This window comes from Diabrotica undecimpunctata, chromosome 6 (assembly GCF_040954645.1).
Source record: "Diabrotica undecimpunctata isolate CICGRU chromosome 6, icDiaUnde3, whole genome shotgun sequence".
Lineage (NCBI taxonomy): Eukaryota > Metazoa > Arthropoda > Insecta > Coleoptera > Chrysomelidae > Diabrotica > Diabrotica undecimpunctata.
This window is the reverse complement of record NC_092808.1, coordinates 11747863-11769027: the sequence shown is the minus strand read 5'-3', so window position 1 is coordinate 11769027 and position 21165 is coordinate 11747863. Positions and strand designations below refer to the sequence as shown.

At 32.7% G+C, this 21165-nt stretch overlaps 2 protein-coding genes across 2 annotated transcripts in view; one reads left to right on the top strand and one right to left on the bottom strand.

Annotated features, from left to right (window-relative positions):
* The window catches only part of pwn (calcium-binding EGF-like domain-containing protein pawn), a 69853-nt gene extending 66176 nt beyond the window's left edge, over window positions 1-3677 (top strand). The window contains exon 15 of the mRNA XM_072534216.1: window positions 1954-3677. Coding sequence (XP_072390317.1) covers window positions 1954-2073 — 120 coding nt within the window. The 3' untranslated portion in view covers window positions 2074-3677. The remainder of the gene's footprint in view (window positions 1-1953) is intronic.
* Window positions 3678-13794: 10117 nt separating this feature from the next.
* Window positions 13795-21165, bottom strand: part of LOC140444744 (uncharacterized) — a 29211-nt gene continuing 21840 nt past the window's right edge. The window contains exon 8 of the mRNA XM_072536506.1: window positions 13795-14010. Coding sequence (XP_072392607.1) covers window positions 13892-14010 — 119 coding nt within the window. The 3' untranslated portion in view covers window positions 13795-13891. The remainder of the gene's footprint in view (window positions 14011-21165) is intronic.

Genomic DNA, 21165 nt, shown 5'->3' with positions numbered 1-21165 from the left:
TACGATTTGCAATTTTCAATACGAATATTTCTCTTTCTAGTTAATTTTTTTAATTTCTACTTCTTGGTTTGTGATTTATCTAAATGCACTAATACTGATTAATTGCACATTGACATTATCTTCGGGTTGAAATACTTATTTTCAACATTGAGTTCATTTGCAAGTTATCGCTCTACGTATTACTATAGTCTAATAAAAATGACATTAGTCGTCCAAAATCACCCCCCGTAAGTGGTGAAATGTAGCCGAAATCACGTGCCCATCATGAATTCTTGTAAATTTCGAAATCGATCATTGGCGTCGACAAGAAAAGTGTTTCCTTGCTGATTATTTTACATCGTAACAATAAAATATTATATTTCTGCTTGTAATACTAAAAATAATACATTAAGTCTAGTTTATAAAAGAAGTTTTCATGAATCATATTATTACAGATATAATCCTTTCTGCAATTGATTCTACCTATTCGGCAGGAAACAGAACGAAAGGCAATTATAAAGATTCGTTTATTTCTGAGAAAAATTTAATTCTGTTTAGGTAATCCATCTAATAGCTGAATTAATCAATGCCCTAACATTATGTAGAAATGGACACACAGGAAAATACACAACAGATGAATCAACAGCTGAATTAGCAGCTAAATCAACGATTTCTGCAACTACACAACGAAGCAAATACATTAATTCCAGAAGCATTTATAAAAAACTAAAAATTCCTCCAAAAGAAGAACTGAAATACAAACTAAACGTCTAATTTGCATGGTATGAAACAGGAATGGTAACAAAGTTCAACAAAATAAAAAAATTTGGTGCTTGAGAAATAACCAACTTTAAAGTTTTTTTAGGTCTGATTTCAAAAATGTTTTTTCTTCCATAGTAGTTTTTTGCAATCGATTGTATAATTTTAACTTCGTTCAAAAATATATAAACAAAGGCACCTGGAAATCAACAAACGGACTTACAGCAAGTATGATAGATTGTAGACACCAATTGAATGAAATAAAAGTCCCGAAGAGGAGCAAATGTGGATTCTGATCACTACTGGGTCGAAAAGTATGGTATAAAAGCAAATAGGTTCTAAACATGAACGATACTACTAGAAGGGCTTAAAGATAAAAACAAAAATAGAGAATATGAACAAAATATAAACACCAAATCGGAAAACAGATTTAAACATAAAAAAATGAAGTGTGGGAAGGGTGCTGAAACATCATGAAAGAAGCAGCTGAAAAATTACTAGAAAGAAAAACACAGAATATATTTACTGATGCAGCAGGGGAACAGAACTCGACAAACAGAGGACGAACATAAATAACGATGTAAAGAAGAAAAGAAAATCCACCGCAGAAAGAAGAGAGAAAATATAAACAAAGAATTTCAGGAACTAAGTAAGCCAACAAAAACAAGAATATTTAACCAGAAACTGAACAAAAGCAAAAAAAATCAAACAAAAGAGGTGAGTAGATAAGGAGAGGGTCATATATTGACAGAATAGCAAGAAAAACTAAGAGGATGAAGTTCCTAAATGCGACCAAGGAATGTTGTAAATTATATACTCCATTTTACGGTTATACTCCATAATAGAAGTATAGGTCATTCGCAAAACCACGTGTGTGTTTTACTTCACAAAATGACCACTTTTTCCCATTCCCAAACTTTAAAAAATGACTCGTACGGCTTCTTAAACTACTTTTTACGCAAACTGACGCATAGCAGTTCCTGCATCTCTTGCTAATGGGCTGGATTTTTTTGACCTAAATGACCAATGGGAACGTCACGTGGTCGATAAACCCGGTTCATTAAAAACAGATGCCAGCACTGGAGCACTGCTTTGCGTCAGTTTTCTCTGTCACACTCGGGGAACGGTAATGTATTGCAGCGATCAGTCTATTTGTATTAAATGTATATGACTGCTTATTAATGACTAACCTAAATAATATTTTATATTTTTTAGAATCAAAGTGGAATTTACTATGACGTCGACTATGATCAAAATGAGATTTACAAACAACCTGGTGGTGGTATTCCCCTCAGCACGTACAGCATGGGTAGACAACCGTTCTTCAGGAATTAAAAGCAAAAGTTATAATTTTATTGACAAACTGTTTGAATTTCTATCCATCTAAAAAATAATATTAGAGATTGTAAAAATAAATTATTGAAAGAAGAAAATCATATCTACTTATGTATTTGTTTAAGAAAATTTAAATACTTTAAAATATTATGTGTTTACTGGTTTTAGAACATTATCGATTAGAACAGTATCATTTTAAATAAAAGAAAAATATTGTTAAACTAAAATAAAACGAATAGTATTGTAGTTTTTAACTAAAACAGAAAAAACTTCCCTTTATTCTGTTTACAAGGTTTGTTATCGATTTTCTTCGTTTTCTTCCTCTTTACAAGCAATTTTGATTGTTCATTGGCGGAATAATACCTCTATGGAAGGTTGTCATTCCATCTTTTGCGCGGTCGTCAGATACTTCTTCTGCCGATTGGTAATTTATCTCTTGCTATTTTGTCCAAACGGGTCTCCCCCATTCTGCTTATATGGCTATTCCATTCTTCTTCTATTTAGTGTCAGTTCGTTTATACACTATACATTACATTTTCCTCTAATGTCTTAATTTATCTTATCGATTTTATTATGTAATATTCTGACATTCTTCTCTGGGGTATGGACAAACTCTATACTTCGTTCATTCTGCTTTTGTTAGAAATTAATTTTTCACCAATGACAAGCAAGCTCCGACATGACACACCCACTGATTAGTGCTACCTCGAGAATATTGAAAATGAACGTGGTATAGAAACGTTCTGGGAGGATTTATTCAAGCACGAATTACTCTTACTATAGCATTATAGCCATTCTATGATTGATTATTTCAACTTGAACATATTGATGGATGGTTCTTGTATGTTGAGACCGGGTATTGTCGTCCATATATACAAAATTATTACCAAAATCTTCTTTCTACCATTTATCATCAAAATGGAGAATTTTCTTGAAGGAATCTAACAGCAGTAACTGTAAAATGTCCGTCAGAGATAATATCTGCCCAAAACATGGTGCCATCTCTTGCAAAAAATGACACAGCATGTCGTCTCCAACTATCATTTATTAGACAAACCCTGGTTTCATCGGAAAACCTGACAATCCTTCAAAATTGTTATTGGAGTACAATAGAGTATAACGGAGTTTAAGGCACCGTGAGAGAATCCTCGACTTGGTTGATTTTAAAATTTATGGATTTAAATTAAAATTAAACTTAAAAAAATCAAAAATAATACTGATTTACTTTACGTGCATTGGAATTGAGATATGAATAACTTTGCCTTTCAGAAAAATATTTAAACCGGTGAACAAACGTTTGTAAGATCGTTAAAAAAGTATTTCTCTAATTTATTATTAATTAATTAAGAAAAATATTGTTTAGGTAAAAAGCTGTATTTATTTAAAGTACCTTAGTATTGACCAGTACTTGGGCATAAGATATAATGTATGACTTATATGCAAGACTTTAATATTTTTAGTATTTTGTTATTTAATGTTATTGTTAATTTATTAGTCGTTAATTATATTTGTTGTATATAGCACTAAGTGTATAAGCTGTAATACTATTATTTTAGATTTAGTTTTATACGTAAACATTTTGTAATAAAATTACGTTTATGGTATGTTGTTTTTTTTTCTCTGTTGTAGCCTCATAATTTTTGCTTGTGCTTAAGATATCACGATGAAAATGTTTACAATTAATAATCTGTTTGTATTATTAAAATTAATGATAAAAAATATATATAAACAATGCATCAAACTTACACACAGGTTAGTTTTGGGTGAAATCCAAATGCTTAAGGATAATTTATTAAATCCAGTACCGATTCGAACTTCGTACAATTAGGACGTTAATAATTTTGCTCCGTTTGTACACAGAACCAACCGGTTTTCGATTTATTTGGGTTTTTAGTTTAGGTGTTAGTAAATAAAAATATACATTTAAAGTTATACAGTTTTGTTTTAAAAGACTCCCCTAATGGGGGAGTCTAGTGACCCTAGGACTTGTGCGGGTGTGTTTTTGATAAACAAAGAGATCAGTGCAGTTGAAAACCAAATTCATATTAGTAACGTAGAAATGGACACGGATATAAACTCATTAAAAGGCAATCAAAACATGGGAGAAAAAACTTCTGATAAATCACACACAAACGAAACTCGTCTGTTCAATGTTTTGTCAGATAAGTATAATTTTAATATTGTTCATGTTTATATAGAAAGTATCAACAATGACAATCTAGGACGTTTACATCCCTTATCAATTGGCCATATCCTACATAAAAAATTAAAAGTGCCAAATATAATTGAAATAAAGAGTATTGGTAGAAATAGGATTAAAGTTATATTAAAAAATTTAAAGGATGCAAACGACTTAGTACAAAATTGTAATTTAAAAAATGATAATCTAAGAGCTTATATACCGAATCATCTTTTGGAAGTAAAGGGTGTTGTACGAGGTGTAGATACACAGTTTGATATGGATTACTTGTGTGAAAACATTGAATCGACAGCAAAAGTACTACAAATTAGGAGAATGCACCGCAGAGTAGAAGAAAATAATGAGATAAAATATAAACCTAAACAAATGATTATTGTCACATTCGAAGGAAATATTTTACCTGGACAAATATCTATTAACAGAGTCTTTTTTCCAGTTGAACAGTTTGTTGGTCGTGTAACACAATGTTACAATTGTTTGAAGTTTGGGCATGTATCCAAACAATGTAAAAGCACTTCTTCCTCATGCATTAACTGTGGTTCAGAAAAAAATCAAAATCACAAATGTGAACAAAAAGATAAATTCTGCATACATTGTAAAACCAGTGGACATGTATCTATAGATAAAAAATGCCCTTATTATGACAACCAAAAGAAAATTAAAAACATTATGTTTAATTATAAAGTTTCATACACTGAAGCAAAATCTTTTAGTGAGTCTTCTTTTGCCGGCTTTACAGGGAATAACAAATTCTCACTTCTGACTAACCTTGATGAAAATTTTCCTTCTTTAACTGCAAATCAACAATCTCGTTCATCCGAACCTATTTGGCCCAGAAAACATCGTTTACAAAATAATATGTCTCTAAGTCAACCTAGTACATCTAGGAATATAGATCATTTTGAAAGCACTAGAAAGAAACGTAAAGCAGGATCTCCTATCACGTTATCTCCCACTCAACCTCCTTTATTTCCTTTTCAATTTGGTCCATCTAAATCACTATCATCCAATCCACATAAAACAAATACTAATGATATCGAATTTATTAAAAATAACTTGTTTAAATCTTTATTTACATATTTTGATAATTTTTTTAATAAAATACAAACTATCGATGATATAAAAAATATAAATAACGAAACTCTTAAGCATGATATTAGTCTAGTATTGGAGGATACTTTTACAAATAAATAATTTTCTTGAAGATTATGCAATGGAATGCACGTTCTGTAATATCTAATAAAAATTCTTTTATCCAATTTTTATCAGAAGAAAATGTAGATATTGTTTTATTGAGCGAAACTTGGTTTAAAAAAAATGTAGCGTACAGTTTTAAAGATTTTAATCTCATCCGGAAAGATCGTGATGATGGCTATAGTGGAGTAGCCATTCTAGTTAAAAATACTCTCAATTTTAAAGAAATAAATATCCTTAGCAATTTTAATGATGAAATTCTAGTTTGTGGATGCGCGGTAAATTGTGGGAAAAATTCGATTAATTTTTTATCAATTTATCGAGCACCAAAAACTAAAACTAAAACAGATGATTGGGTTAAAGTTTTTTCTCAAGTAAAAGCTCCCCTTATAATAGGTGGAGACATGAATGCACATAATGTATTATGGGGATCTAAAAAAAGTGATAATATTGGAAAGCAACTAGAGATGGTTGCAGATGATCTAGAGTTAGTAATATTAAATACTGGTGGACCTACATGTTTAAATCGGCCTGGTGTTAATGATTCTATGTTAGATGTTACTTTCAGTTCTTCAGATATTGCAAAACAAAATTACATGGTCTGTTTTCTTAGATACACTTGGTTCGAACCATTACCCTATTTTAATAACAGTTGCCAACGCCTCCCATTCAAATGAAAAGATTTTACCTAAAAGTAAATGGAATATTAAAAAAGCAAACTGGAAACTGTATACAGATGTTGTAGACTCTCTCTTTGAGAATAATATGGAATTTGAAAACACTGGCGAAAAGTATTGCTTTCTTATTAATAGCATAAATGAGGCTGCAGAAAAGGTAATACCTGCTTTTAAACCTTTCACTAGCAAAAATCATCTTCCGCCTCCATGGTGGGATAATGAATGTAGTAATGTTGTGAATAACAGAAGACAAGCGATTAAATTATATAAGAAATCTCCTACAATGGCCAATTACATACAATGCCAAAAACTTGTATCAGAAGCCAAAATATTTCTAAAAAATAAAGCCAAAAAGAGCTGGATTGATTGGTGCTCAAAGTTGAATAAAAATATACCATCAGCAAGCTTATGGAGTCAAGCTAGAAAATTAAACAGAAAACCAATTTCTTCTATAAAATGTTTTGACGATTCCTTAGAAGAACAATTTTTCGATCAAATTGCTCCACCGTCTGTAAAAAATTGCAAAACTTTTGACTATTCTTCCAATAAGCAATATCATTTTTTGTTGGAATCTTTTAATACATTAGAATTGGAATTTGCCTTAAAAAATCGAAATAGTACTAGTCCAGGTTTAGATAATATTAAATATCCAATGTTACTATATCTTCCCAAAAGTGCCAAAATTTTACTATTGGAAATATTTAATGATATAATCATGAATAATTCAGTAATAGCTCAATTTCAAGATGTAATCATTATCCCCATACTCAAAAAAGGGAAAGATCCTAATTCCGTTCACTCATATAGACCTATCTCACTTATGTCTTGTGTCCTGAAAACATTGGAACGGATGATTAAACATAGGTTGGAATGGTGGTTGGATAAAAAGAAGTTACTTCCAGATTTGCAGTTTGGGTACAGAAAGGGCTGTGGTACCATAGATGCACTTGCCACATTGGTAACGGACATTCAGAATTCCTTCTCAAGTAATATTTATTTACCGACAATAGTATTAGATATAGAAGGAGCATATGATAGTGTTTGTCTCGATATTTTAATGGAAAAATTAATAAAAAATTTTCATATACCACCACAATTGGTAAACACTATTCTTAACTTTTATTCGTGCAGAAAAATTTACCTGAGAACAAACAATAATAAACTTATAGGTCCTCGTTATAATAAACAGGGACTACCTCAGGGATCAGTTTTAAGCCCTCTATTGTTTAATATCTATACTGCAGATTTGCATAACATTTCCATTAAAAATCTCAGCTTTAAAATAATACAGTATGCTGATGACTTTCTTATGTATTCTTCTACCAAAAAATACGATAACTGCATTCAAACTTTAGAAAAAATACATGATAGATCCAAAAATTGGTTCAAACACAATGGGTTTGAAATTGCATCAAGTAAATCAAGTATTACTATTTTCACTCGACACAATATCACAAAACTAAATCAGATAAAATTGAATGGGTATGATTTTAATTTCAGTTCTTCAATTAAATATTTGGGATTGATTCTCGATCGCAAGTTAACTTGGAAACTTCACGTTGAGTTTATGTTGGATAGATGTAAGAAGGGTCTAAATTTCCTCAAATCAATTACAAAAACATGGTGGGGTGCAGATGTGGAAACTTCTTTGCTTTTCTTCCGATCTTATATTAGATCAATTATCGATTATGGATGCATATTATATGGTTCAGCAAGTAAACATATTCTGAAAACAATAGATGTGTTTCAAAACTCAGCATTGCGTATTTGTTTGGGTGCCATGAAATCGACGCCTATTAATGCTCTACATGTGGAAGCTCTAGAAAATCCTTTGGGCTATAGAAGAGAATACCTCAGTCAAAAGTTTGTTATTAATATACAAAATCGTAACACTACTCTCTACTCAAATATCAGAAAACTGAACGAAGAAGATTTAACTAATCGATATTGGAGACTTAAGAACTCACCTCCACTTTGTGAGGCTTTTAGAAGCCTGACAAATTTTGATTATGACTTCAAATCAGAGGATAATCTTCACATCGAACATTTTTATACGTGCTTGCAGCCCATTACTGTGATACAACCGAATTACCATGTAAATTCTTCTGTTAGCTCGAATATTTTGAGGTCCTGTTTATCTAGTCTGTCAGACTCTTTAGTTATTTATACGGATGCCTCAAAGTCTATGTTTGGTACTGGGTGTGCTTTCTACATTCCATCAACTAATACAGAAAAACTTTGTCGACTAAATCCTAGTTTTTCAATCTTTAGTGCTGAAGCTGTAGCAATATATGAAGCATTAAGATACTTTGAAAACACTCAGAATACATCTGTTACAATAGTATCTGACTCATTGTCTGTTATGTTAGCAATTGAAACTTTAAGTTTTCCTAGTAACAACTCAAATATATATGTCTTTCAAATTAAAAAACTTGTTTATGACCTTCATAAAAACCGAAGAGTTGTTCATTTTTTGTGGGTTAAAGCACATATAGGTCTTAAATACAACGAACATGTTGACCTATTAGCTAAAAAGGCCATTGATACCGGAACGCAAGCTGATCACCAAATCTGTAGACAAGACGTATTAACAATAATTAAAAATAATATCAATAGTAAATGGAAACAATCTTGGCATATATATAGTACGCAGTCTTCCTCGCAATATGCTTCTATACAGCCTTTAATCCCAAGTGATTATTGGTTTAAAAATTATTCTGTTCCACGAAGGTATATAACATCCATAATTAGAATAAAATTTGGACACGCCTGCTATCCTAGTCATCTGTCCAAACTAAAAATTGTAAATTCAAATTTATGTCCAGACTGTCAAAAAGAAGGTGATCTAGATCACATTTTCTTCGAATGTAAAAAATACACAAAACAAACTGAAGATCTAATAAAAAATTTAGTCAACATCAAAATGTGCTATCTGCTATCTCTAAATATAAGAGCTGTAAATGAGTGTTTGATGGAATTTATTTGCAAAAGTAAGCTTAATATTTAACTGTATATACTTAATATTAGAATCCTTACCTCTGTTTTACCCCATTTGTTATTACCTTTTATCCGTGACCCAATCTAGTTTGTCTTAAAAGCAATGTCTTGATGGGTCCCTAGACGAGAAACGAGTGTCCATGTTTTATCTCTATCCTATCCTTAATAATAATTTTAATGCTTAAAATTTGTAATGCTACTTAGTTTGAAATTTATATTATCTTTTTATTCTTTCTGGGTAGAAAATTTTCATGTTGTGACTGGCTGTATGGCACTTGCCTATGCCATTAAAAAAAAAAAAAAAAAAAAAAAAAAAAAAAAATTTATTAAATCCTAGACCAGGGAAGTGAAAATTTTTAAAGACAGCCATCAGCTATTAAAAAACACGTTATTTTGTTTATTTTCCTGGGCTGGGCGAATTATTCAGACATCTTATTTATCTGATATGAATTCATAATAAATGATTTTCCTTTAATAATAAAAGTAGAAAAGCTATCTAAGATCAAAATTTGTTAAAATTTTAAAGTTACCGTTTTTTATGTATAAACGGTTTACAAAATACAGTGCATTCATTATCCCAACGGTCTCTTAAAAATGTTGGTACAGTAATAAAAACATGATATCACTCCGGGAATGATCGAGGATGGAAAGCATAGCTTGCTTATTGCCTAAGCACATAGTGATGTTTTTTAATTTATTACTTACACTTATAACTTACACCTCTAAACGATTAAAGGAATTAACAGAACACTTTCGTTGTAGTAAAAGGCATGATAAACTGCACTGGTGTTCTTCATAATGTTTAATACTTTGCTAAATTTTAGGTATAAAATAAATATATGTCATTAACCCGTTGTTAAAATTTTTGCATATTTTCTTATATTTTTTTAATAAATAGTATTCTTGCATAATGTTATTTAACATAAATTTCTTTCACCTACTTGTTTAATAACTATTTTCTGAAACAAATACTACTGTGCTAAGGATAATTTATATTCAAAGTAGGTATATATACAAAGTACTAAAATATTACTTTTAATCTTTGTTAAAAAATACTTAGGAGTAAATTAGAACATTTTGTCAATTTAAATAGTGGTTGTTAGATTGACCATATGTCTGTTAGAGTGTACCCTTTTTGAGACATCTACGATTACGGGTTGAAATTAGGGTTTTTTTAAAATATATTTAACTTTTTATTTTCAAATGAAAATACTTATACTAAAAATAAAATAATTGTGGTAAACATTTTAATTTGTTTATGTACGGTTTTCAACGATTTCTTAACTTTTTATAAAACATAATTAAATTACAATCGGCATTCCTAATGATCATTAGGTTAATTTGCTTAATGTGTTTAGGATCTTTGTAAGCGGTTATATTATATTTTACCTCTCACGCACAACACTTAGAAAGTTTCTGTCATGTTGATCTAAACTCTTCTTCTTCTTTAAGTTCCATCTTCTATCGAAGGTTGGAAATCGTCATGGCTATGCGGACTCTGTTGACTGACGCTCTAAAAAGTTCTGCACTACTGCATTCAATCCATTCCCTTAAGTTTTTAAGCTAGAATATTCTTCGTCTTCCCACATTTCGCTTTCCTCGGATTTTGCCTTGCATAATAAGTTGTAATAATGCGTATTTTTGCCCTCTCATCACATGTCCTAAGTACTCAAGTTTTCGTCTTTTGATAGTTAATATTATTTCCGCCCCATTTCCTATCATTCTAGTTACTTCCACGTTTAACATTCTTTGAATCCATGATATTCGTATGATTCTTCTGTAACACCAAAATTCAAAGGCGGCCAACTTATTCAGATGAATCCATGATATTCGTATGATTCTTCTGTAACACCAAAATTCAAAGGCGGCCAACTTATTCAGATGGACTTGTTTTAGTGTCCACGCTTCCAAGCCATAAAGAAGAGTAAAAAACACATAACATCGAAGCATTCTCAGGCGTAGTTCTAACCTTATATCCCGACAACAAAGAAACTTTTTAAGTTTAAAAAATGATGCACGTGCTATTTCAATGCGTGTCCTAATTTCTTTGGTTTGGTCCACATCTTCAGTTTGATCTAAACTCAGTATATTGTAATTCAAACGTGTAGTTTCAAATGACCATCATGCCTAGATGTAAGTTTGATATTGATGAATTAATTGCAAATGTGCAATACTTTACCATGGAAAGAGACAATGGTGGACCTTTAAAGTCATTATTATGTATAAATTAAATCAACGCGTTTGTGACGCACTCGGAATAAGTAAAGTAAGCTAAAAACTATAATGGAGACTGTCAGAGATTCTCAAGACAATCAACATGTCAGTTTAGATACTTTACTGGCCAAAATAAGACAAAGACAAGTTTCTGAAATTAAGAGGACTAGCCTTTGGAAAGTGTTGAGAGATTTAGGATTTAAATTCAAAAAAGAAAATAATAGGTTACTTTTATGCTAGTAGTGTAGTTCACAAAAGAATTAAATTTTTGAGAGACTTAAATCTGAAAATGCAACATTCCTACACTTAGATGAGACATGGATATTTGCAAAGGATGGAATTAAAGAATTTGGCAAGACAACAGCATAAAATCAGTAAAACACACAGATAGCGAAGGCAAAAGAGACATCATTCTTCATGCAGGATGGAAAGAAGGCTTTATAGAAAACGCAGATTTTATTTTTTCTTCAAAATGAAAATCTGCTGATTACCATGGAAACATGAATGCAGATATGTTTGTTAAATGGCTTGAGGAGAAACTGTTACTTAGTCTGAGTGAACCATCAGTTATAGTTTTAGATAATGCACCTTACCATTCGGAGATTTTGGAGAAACAACCAAAACATTCGTGGAACGTACCGAGCATAAAAAATTGGTTAGTTAAAAATAATATCAATTTTCCGGAATACGCATTCAAATCAGAGTTACTGAAAATTTCCAAACGTAATGAAAAACCAACAGTTTATATAGTTGACCAAATTGTATCAAGCTATGGACATCAAGTACTACGGTTACTACCGTATCACAGCCAGTTTAATCCCATCGAACACATCTGAGGTGTATGTAAAACGTATTATGATAATCACGTTGGATGCAGTTAGGGAAATGTGACAAGAAGCTCTTAAAACTGCAACTCCAGAAATATGGGCCAAAACTGTAAATAAATGTGAAAAATTAATAGAAGAGTGGTGGATCCGAGAAAATAAAATTAGTGAAATTAATCCAGTGATTATAGATTTACATAATGATATAGCGGTAATGGATTTAGTGACGATGATTTATAAATTTAAATAATCAGTAAGTAGACATATTTACAAAATAATTGTACACCAGGTTAACCATTATATTTATACATTTATTATTAGCCAAATAAATAATAATATTTAAAATTCCATTTGAATTTTTGCTCCTCATTTTATACAGATTAACTCTAACTGATAATACATGCAAAAATATTCTAAACAATGTAAGTCATTAAAAATATTATGGAGACCTCCAGTGCAGTTTACCGTGCCTTTTAATACAACGAAAGGTTTTCTGCGAATTCCATTAATCGTATAGAGGTGTAAGTTGGTTGAATGTACTGTACGCTTCCAATAATCCCCAGTTGCAAATCTTCTATTGTTGAAAATGTGTAAGATATTAGCACCGACTTAAATCCTAAGTAAATAATTCTGCAAATTTTTAAGGTTCTAAATTCTAAAAATTTGAACTTTGTAAACGACTTAAAATTTATAATTGTTTACTACCTTGTTATTGGGGTTAATTTTGGGGCTTTCGGGGAATTTGTGTTTAAAGATTAATCGGTAAGTTTACCTGTTGTATATCGTAAAATACAATGTATGTCGTAGATGAAACACAACCAGTTGGAAAATAATCTTTGAATGAACAAGTTGTTAGAAGTTGTGATATCAAGTGAAATATTGTTACAATGTGGCGTCCTTGGAATTGTGATAAGGCATTATATTTGTGAATGTACCTTACATGAGTGTACAGAAATAAAACACAATGATTACAGTAACATTATTTCTCTTTCCAATGGCGCTACAGCCCAAATCGGGCCTTGGCCTCCTCCAAACTATGCCTCCAACCTTGTCGGTCCCGCGCCGATCTTCTCCAGGTTCTCACGTCTAGCAAATTTTGCGCGTCCGCTGCCACTTCATCCTCCCATCTTTTCCGTGGGAAAATCTGCATCTGCATTTTACTATCTAGGGCTCTTTTCGGCAATCTTTCTGTCTCCATTCTTACTACATGACCAGCCCAGCGAACTCTCTGAAGTTTAATGAATTCTGAGATCGGTGTCTCTTTGAACAGTTCGTAAAGTTCATGGTTGTACTTGGATCTCCATACTCCGTTTTCGTTAATAGGTCCAAATATCTTTCTTAGGACTTTTCTTTCGAAGACTTCCAGTTTTCTTTTTGTCTCTTCTGTCATCACCCATGTCTCGCATGCATAACATACAATTGGTCTGATAATAGTTTTGTAGACCCTGATTTTCGATCTCCAGTGTATGTTTTTGGAGCGGAACATATGATCGAGTGAAAAATAAGCTTTGTTTTCCTTTACTATTCTTATTTGGAAATGTAGAGGACGATATTGAAACGGTAGAAAGTTTCACATATTTAGGAGTTGCATTAAACACAGATGGAACAGAAGAACATTATTTATTTAAATGAAATTTATTGGTTATTTGTTTACAATATTAATACGATTACATTAATAAATTAAATAAATAAAATGTAAAAATTATAACATTCTAAGGACATCTACTTAAAAGTTGATATTTAATGTTAAATCCCTGTTTTTTCTCTTCATCGGTAGTGAAATTCGTCTTCTGTGAATTGAAATGAACATAGAAAGGACCAGGAGCGTATGCTAAAAAAGATTACATAGGTCAATTATAAATGCAAAAATGAAGTTAATATTAATTTACATTTTTAAAATCAACAATTTTGACAATATTTAAAAATTGATTATACATTTTTTCTCTAAGAAGATTGTGTTTTCTAGTTTGGTTATTTGCTTCGTTTCGAATGTCACTTTTCGATTTTGCTACGTATTTCTGCACACACTATATACAGTACCGTAAGTTTTAACTTAACTGTACTGCGGGCCGCCAGGCAGACACGAATTAAGGACCAAAATGAAATTTTAAGTAAGGGTTTACTTTTATACCCGAAAAAATCGCACGAAATGAGGACCAAGACTTCAAGAAGGTATAAAATATTATTAAAAGTACGAATATCAATAATCGTAGATATTTATTGCCTATTTCAGAAACAATATTTTAAACATAAAAGGGGTACACATCTTCTTCTTCTTCGTCTAGCCATTCACGTCCACATCTGAACATAAGCCTCTTCAAGTCTTCCTTTCCATTGTTTTTTATTGTACGCTACTTGTAGCCAATTTTTCCCGGCAGTCCTTTTCAGATCATCTGTCCATCTCATAGGAGGTCTGCCTCTGGGTCTTTTGTGTTGGTATGGTCTCCAGGTTAAAATTGGTCTGTGCCATTTGTTTAGATCGCTCCTAGCTACATGTCCAGCGTATTCCCATTTCAACTTTAATGATTTTTGCACCACGTCGGTGACTTTGGTTTTCTGTCTTATCCATGTGTTTGTTTTCTTGTCCTTAAGTGATATACCTAGCATTGCTCTTTCCATCGCGTGTTGAATGACTCTAAGTATATTCATATTCTTTTTTGTGATTGTCCATGTTTGTGCCGCATAAGTTAATATCGGAATAATGCATGCATCAAAAACTTTAGATCTAAGATGTAATTGAATTTGTTGATTTCTGAGTATATAGTTCAGTTTACCGAATGCTGCCCAAGCTAACTTTCTTCTTCTTTTTATTTCTTCAGTTTGAATTTCCCTATTTAGTATTATTTTTTGTCCTAAGTATATATTATATTCTTCAACTTTTTCTATAACTTTATCGTTTATTATTGTCACGGTGTCTTCGAAGTGCATGACTTTTGTTTTGTTTAAATTCATTTTCAGTCCTATTTTAGAAGATTCGGTATGTAGTTCTAAAAGCATGGTTTGCATTTCTTGTAGGTCAGTAGCTATCAGGATTATGTTATCTGCAAATCGTAGATTACTGAGGTAGCGGCCATTGATGTTTATTCCCTTATATTTCCAATTTAGGTTTTTAAAAACGTCCTCCAAAACTAAGGTGAACAGTTTGGGTGATAAAGTATCTCCCTGTTTGACTCCCCTGTTTAATGGTACAGGGTTCGTGTGTTCATTTTCATTTAGGTAGTATGTAGCTGTAGCTTGGTTCATAGTTTCTTTTGTTAAGTTAATATATCTGCTGTCTATTCTACAATTTTGCATTGCGTTTATTACGGCCGTGTGTTCTATGGTATCGAAAGCTTTTTCGTAGTCTACAAATGCTAGGAAAACTGGAAACTTGTATTCGTTACATTTTTCTATTAATATTTTTGTGGTTAACAGGTGATCGGAAGTTGAATAGCCTTTTCTAAAACCTGCCTGTTCATATGGTTGGTATTCGTCTAATTTCCTTGTTAGTCGAGTAGTTATGACTTTGGTGAGTATTTTAAACAGGTGTGACAGTAGGCTGATGGGTCTGTAGTTTTCCAGTTTTCGACTATCACCTTTCTTGTGTAATAAGATTACTTTAGAGTTGTTCCAGCTCTTAGGGACTTTGCCCTGATGTAAACAACTGTCCACAAGCTTAGTTACAATTGCAATTAGTTCCTTACCTCCTTCTAATATCATATCTGTGGTAATATTATCTTCTCCTGCAGCTTTATTTCTCTTCATATTTTCCAATGCTGTAGTTACCTCTGAAATTGTTACTTTTGGCATTATTTCTGATCCAACATTTTTTATTAATTTCCGTGCTGGTCTCATCTCATCATCTTGTTGATGTGTTCTGTAAAGTGCTGTGTAAAATTCTTCTATTCGTGTCAGTATGTTTTCTCTAGTTGTGATTTCATTTTCGTCTTTTCCCATTAATGATATCATCTGACGTCGTCCTAGTGTCGGTCTGAGGCATTTCATACTCTTATTTTTTTCAATAGTTGTTGTTATTAATTTTTCGTTTTCTTTTATTTTTGTTGTCTGATTCCTTTTCTAATCTGCCTATTAAGTTCTCTATATTCGTCGGTTCCCCTTTTGTTAGATTTATTTAAGATCTTCCTTCTTTTTATTTGTTGTAATATTTCTTTGTCTAATTCATTTTATGTTGTTTTTGGTTTTTTCAGTTGCAGAAGGCTTTTATTCACTGTTTCGGTAATAAGGTTATTCAAATCATCAATATCATTGGAGTTTATCTGCTGCATGCTAACTTGATTTAATGCATGCGCTATCTTTTTATTAAATTCACTATTTTTGATTTCTTCAGATGTCCATTTGTATCTTTTTTCATGTATTCTTTTTCTTTCTAGTTTTTTGTTAATTATTAGTTTTGTTCTTATTAGTCTATGATCGCTTCCTAGGTCAAACTGATTTAATACTGATACGTCTTCTACTAGGTTACTATTCTTCGTTAAGATATAATCTATTTCGTAGCCATAGTTACCAATTAAATGTTATGTCATCATAAAATATTTCTACTTCTTCATCGTCGTGGCTTTTGGTCGGAGCGTACACTTGGATTACTTTCAGAGTGGTTCTTTTATTAATCCTGATGATGAGATATGCTACTCTGTCTGATATGGGCTTGAATTCTTCGATACACTGTGTGAGGCTTTGTTTTACCAAGAATCCCACTCCCGTGTATTCGCCACCTTTATGCATAAAATATGTGCCATTTTTTAGTATTATATACTCATCACTTTTTCTTCTGGTCTCGCATATACCAAGGATATCCCATTTTATATCCTTTAGTTCACTTTCTATTTCTGGGAATCTATTGTCGTCCGTCAGTGTTCGAATATTGTAGGAGCATAGCCAAATTGTCATCTTGTGGCAGCCGGGTCTTACCCAGGGATTCTTAGCACCCCCCCTTCCGTTAGTTGTTTGATCGCTGCCGTGATCAAGTCTCTGGGAAGTGCTGGGCACTGGGGGCCTTTTCTTTTTTGTCCTGTACATTGACTTGAAGTTTTGGACCGTTATCTCCTCACGCTGGTCCAGTGCGGGTTGAGGAGGGAGGGGAAGGATTTGGGTAGGTCTGGGTTGGTGGGTAGGATTTAGGGCTTAGGATCCGTTTCTCTCCCGAAAGAGGATTGGGAAAAAAAAGCCGAGCTCGCGTGGGCAGGGGCGCATCCCTGAAGCAGACCTGTCTTTACCGGGATCGTAAAGAGTGTCTACCCGCTACCCTAGGGGGTACACATATTTACATTTAATATTTATACTTTCGTATCGGAAATACAGGTTGGTAAACGCGGTTGGATTTGACGTCTCTTGTAATACATATTATTTCTTACGTAGGTAATGTCTTTTCTTGTCAAATAATTCATAGCATCACTGTTTTCCCTTATTCCTAACCTAACCTAACCTAACCCAACCTAACCTAACCTAACCTAAACTAGCGTAAACAATTTTGCGTTACATTTATTTACCGTACATGTCCAAAACTTTTCACCACTTTTAAGCACTTTTTTTTCACGACACTTATAATCATCCAACACAAGTAACGAGTTTCATTTAAGATCATTTTAATTTCACTCATTTTGACTACCTTTCAAGACGCTCAAAATAAACTAAGTCTAAAATAATATTTTATTATTAAATATTGCCTTACTCATTAAAATCTCGTTCGGTCCGAATTCGGTGCACTTATTTTGGCTGTGCAGGTAGAGGTCCTCAATTCGAGAACACCGGATTTGTCATTATACAGCGATAACAGCGTAGATTTTTAATTTATTAACATATCAGCTAATACACCCGCAGAAAAAGTTCAAATAATAAAATGGTTTTATGGTGTTAATTCTGGACAACAGTGTGTGTTTATAGATTTATTTTCTGTGTTTTTTGAGGGGAGACCAATTCTTTGCGTACAGTCAATTCATAATATTGTTAAAAATTTTGATAGTTGTTATTGCCTCAAAAATTTCAGAAAATATCACGCTCAAGAAGTGTCACCAGAGGTAGATTCAACACGTTCAAGACAATTATTTTCGAAGAATGGAGTTTTGTGAAACTCTAATAAGGCGAATGACGAACCAAATTTTAGTACTTAGTTAGTAGGGAGACAGAATCCTTCCATTTCGAGGTATTGAGAGCGGGAAAACCAGCACAGAAATGTTGTTTACCGAACTCAACGTCCCCAAAAAGTTAACGTCTGGACTGGCATTTTAGGAGACCACATAATAGATCAATTTTTTATTCAGGGCAACTTGAACAGTAAAGTGTACTCAGGAAGAATGTTCTTCCCGCTATTCTCAATCTTCCTGATGTAAATCTGGAGAATGTTTGGTTTCATCAAGACGGCTGTTCACAACGCTCGAATAATCATCATCATCATCAGTAGCTCGACAACCCTCTCTGGGTCCTGGCTTGTTCTAGGATTTTCCGCCATTCTGTTCTGTTTCTTGCTTTGTTTTTCCAGTTGGTAATCTTAAGTGTTTTCAGATCTTGTTCCACTTGTTCCATGTATCTAAGTTTGGGTCTTCCCTTTGACCTTCTCCCTATGCTCGAATAATTAGGAAGTATTTAAACAACACTTTCTCGAATCAAGTTATCAGTAGAAAAAGCGATATTAGGTGGTCTGCTTTTTTGAGGACATTTAAAATGCATCATCTACGATCATCCTGAGGCTAGAGCCCAACATTTGGATGAATTAAAAAATCGAATAAGGGAAGTCTCCAGTTCTGTTACAGCAGAAACTCTTTCATCTGTCCTCAGAAGTTTTTATGACAAATTGGGATACTGTTATTGTGATAACTGTACTTATATGTTCAGCTGTAGAAGGTCAAATATTTGAATCATTTCTGTAGGGCATAAAGAATTATTTCTTATTTTATTAGGAATTATTTTTTATTTTTAATAAGAGTATATTTTTGTTCTATTTTTTTTTTAAAGAAATGTGCTTTTATTTTTAATTCAACCACAAAAAATTATTCACATTGTTGAAAACCGATACAAATGCACAGCCGTCGAGTTTACTCTAAGAAATGAATCGGTTATACGTAATGAAAACAAAAATCGAAGGACGGAGATGTATTATACGTCTTGTTGTGAGCTACTAATTTTAGCGCTTCATGTAGTGTGCACTATCTAATCCAAAACTTAACGTACTGTACGTATTAGTAGACAACACAATATTTCTCTCAGGGTTAAATTGGAATATAATCGATTGTGTCACGAGTTTTACTTATCTCGGAGCTGCGTTAAACAAAAAATGGGATTGTGATAAAAAAGTAAAAGGGTTAAAACCACATTACAAAAAATAGAAATCTTATTTTTTGTAGGCAAGTACCAAAATACGGGTTCTGTTTGGTCTACTGTGCTGAATGGATTCGAAACCTGACTACTTAAAGTGAAGACTTTGAAGGATCAAAACTGAGCTGGTGACCCTGCTGTATAATGCGTGGGCTGCTTACCTCACAAATGATGACGTTTTGGAAAGGATTGGCGCAGAAAAACAATTGTTAAATACGGTAAAACATTGTAAAATATCTTTCCTGGAACAGGTGTTGAGGGGATCTCGATAATAAAACTAATATTACAAGAAAAAATTTAGTGAAAACGGAAACTTGGTGGAAAACAACATCCCTGAGTAAGAAATATAAGGGACTGGTGTGGAATATCAGACGCCGCTACTATATTTAGACAGGCTAATGAGGGTGTTCTGGTCATCTTACAACCATAGAAAAGAATTGTGCAGCTTTGCACATGATACTCAAAGTAGAAGAAGTTTGATTTGTTAAAAGAAATGCAGCAATGATCAAGTCGTACTTTAGGCGTTTCGTTTTTGACTAGAACTTATTCGCTCCGTGCGTGACTGACGTGACACCTACCGCCTTCATCTGACTGTTTTGGACCTACCAATTTTCAGGTTAAACATATGACATATGTTTGACATTGTTAAATACAGCCGAAATTGACAATTATTAATAATTAACTTTTTAATTATATTTTTTCAGTTTATGTACAAAAAAAATGTAGTATTAAAAACTGGGTTTCTCAAAATTCATCATCATCATAATATATCTTTTTAACCCCAAACGGAAAAGAAAGGGAAAAATCTAGTACTGGCAAATCAAGTTTTTCACATGAAAGAGCTTATATTTATAAACAGTAATAGTAAAAGTTATGATATAAAAGCTAAAGTTATCAGGCACTCTGCAGTTAGCTTGAAGCCTTATAAAATATCATTTAAGGTAAATTATTTAAATATTTCCTATTTCAGTTGCATAAAAATGAGGTTATGTGATATTTACTTTTTCATATTAATAGCACGGATTCATCTTTTTCTTTTCTCTAATTTATATGTAATCTTTGGGAACCTATAAAAACTACACTTACTATTTTTGCTATTATTAGCACAATTAAATACGCAACATGTATTTGCACACATTTTTGATAAAATTTATGCGTAAAAAGATTCCATGATTCCAATTTTGTCATATTTTGCCGCTACGCACGCTGGCATCGTTTCAAGGTACCCCTACCATGGTCACGCACGGAGCGAATAGAGGGGTGATAAGTTTGATACTAATTGTTTGCCTTTTGACGTGACAACGTCTTAAATTAGGTTGTGGCTCGGAGTCATTCATGAAAAAGTGTAACGCCCACTCACGTCTGTTACGATGAGTCACCGAACGAGAGAGAGGCCCGCCGGACCGGCGAATGCCTTGCGTCTCTCTCCCACTCAAACATGATCGGTCCGCTGCGCGCGCAGCACTAGAGAATTAGGCGCGTTGAATTGGTGCGTGCTTGTGTCTCTGTCTTTCTCGAGCGTTCTTGGCGTTCAAGACACATTACAGCAGAAACACTTCCTTTCATTTCATATTTCTCCTATCATCGTCCTATCCTCAACAAAATCACTCAAATAGAAATTAGTTAAGTTTAAGTTTACATGTACAATGTTTTAGTAAACAAAATATATTTCTATAGT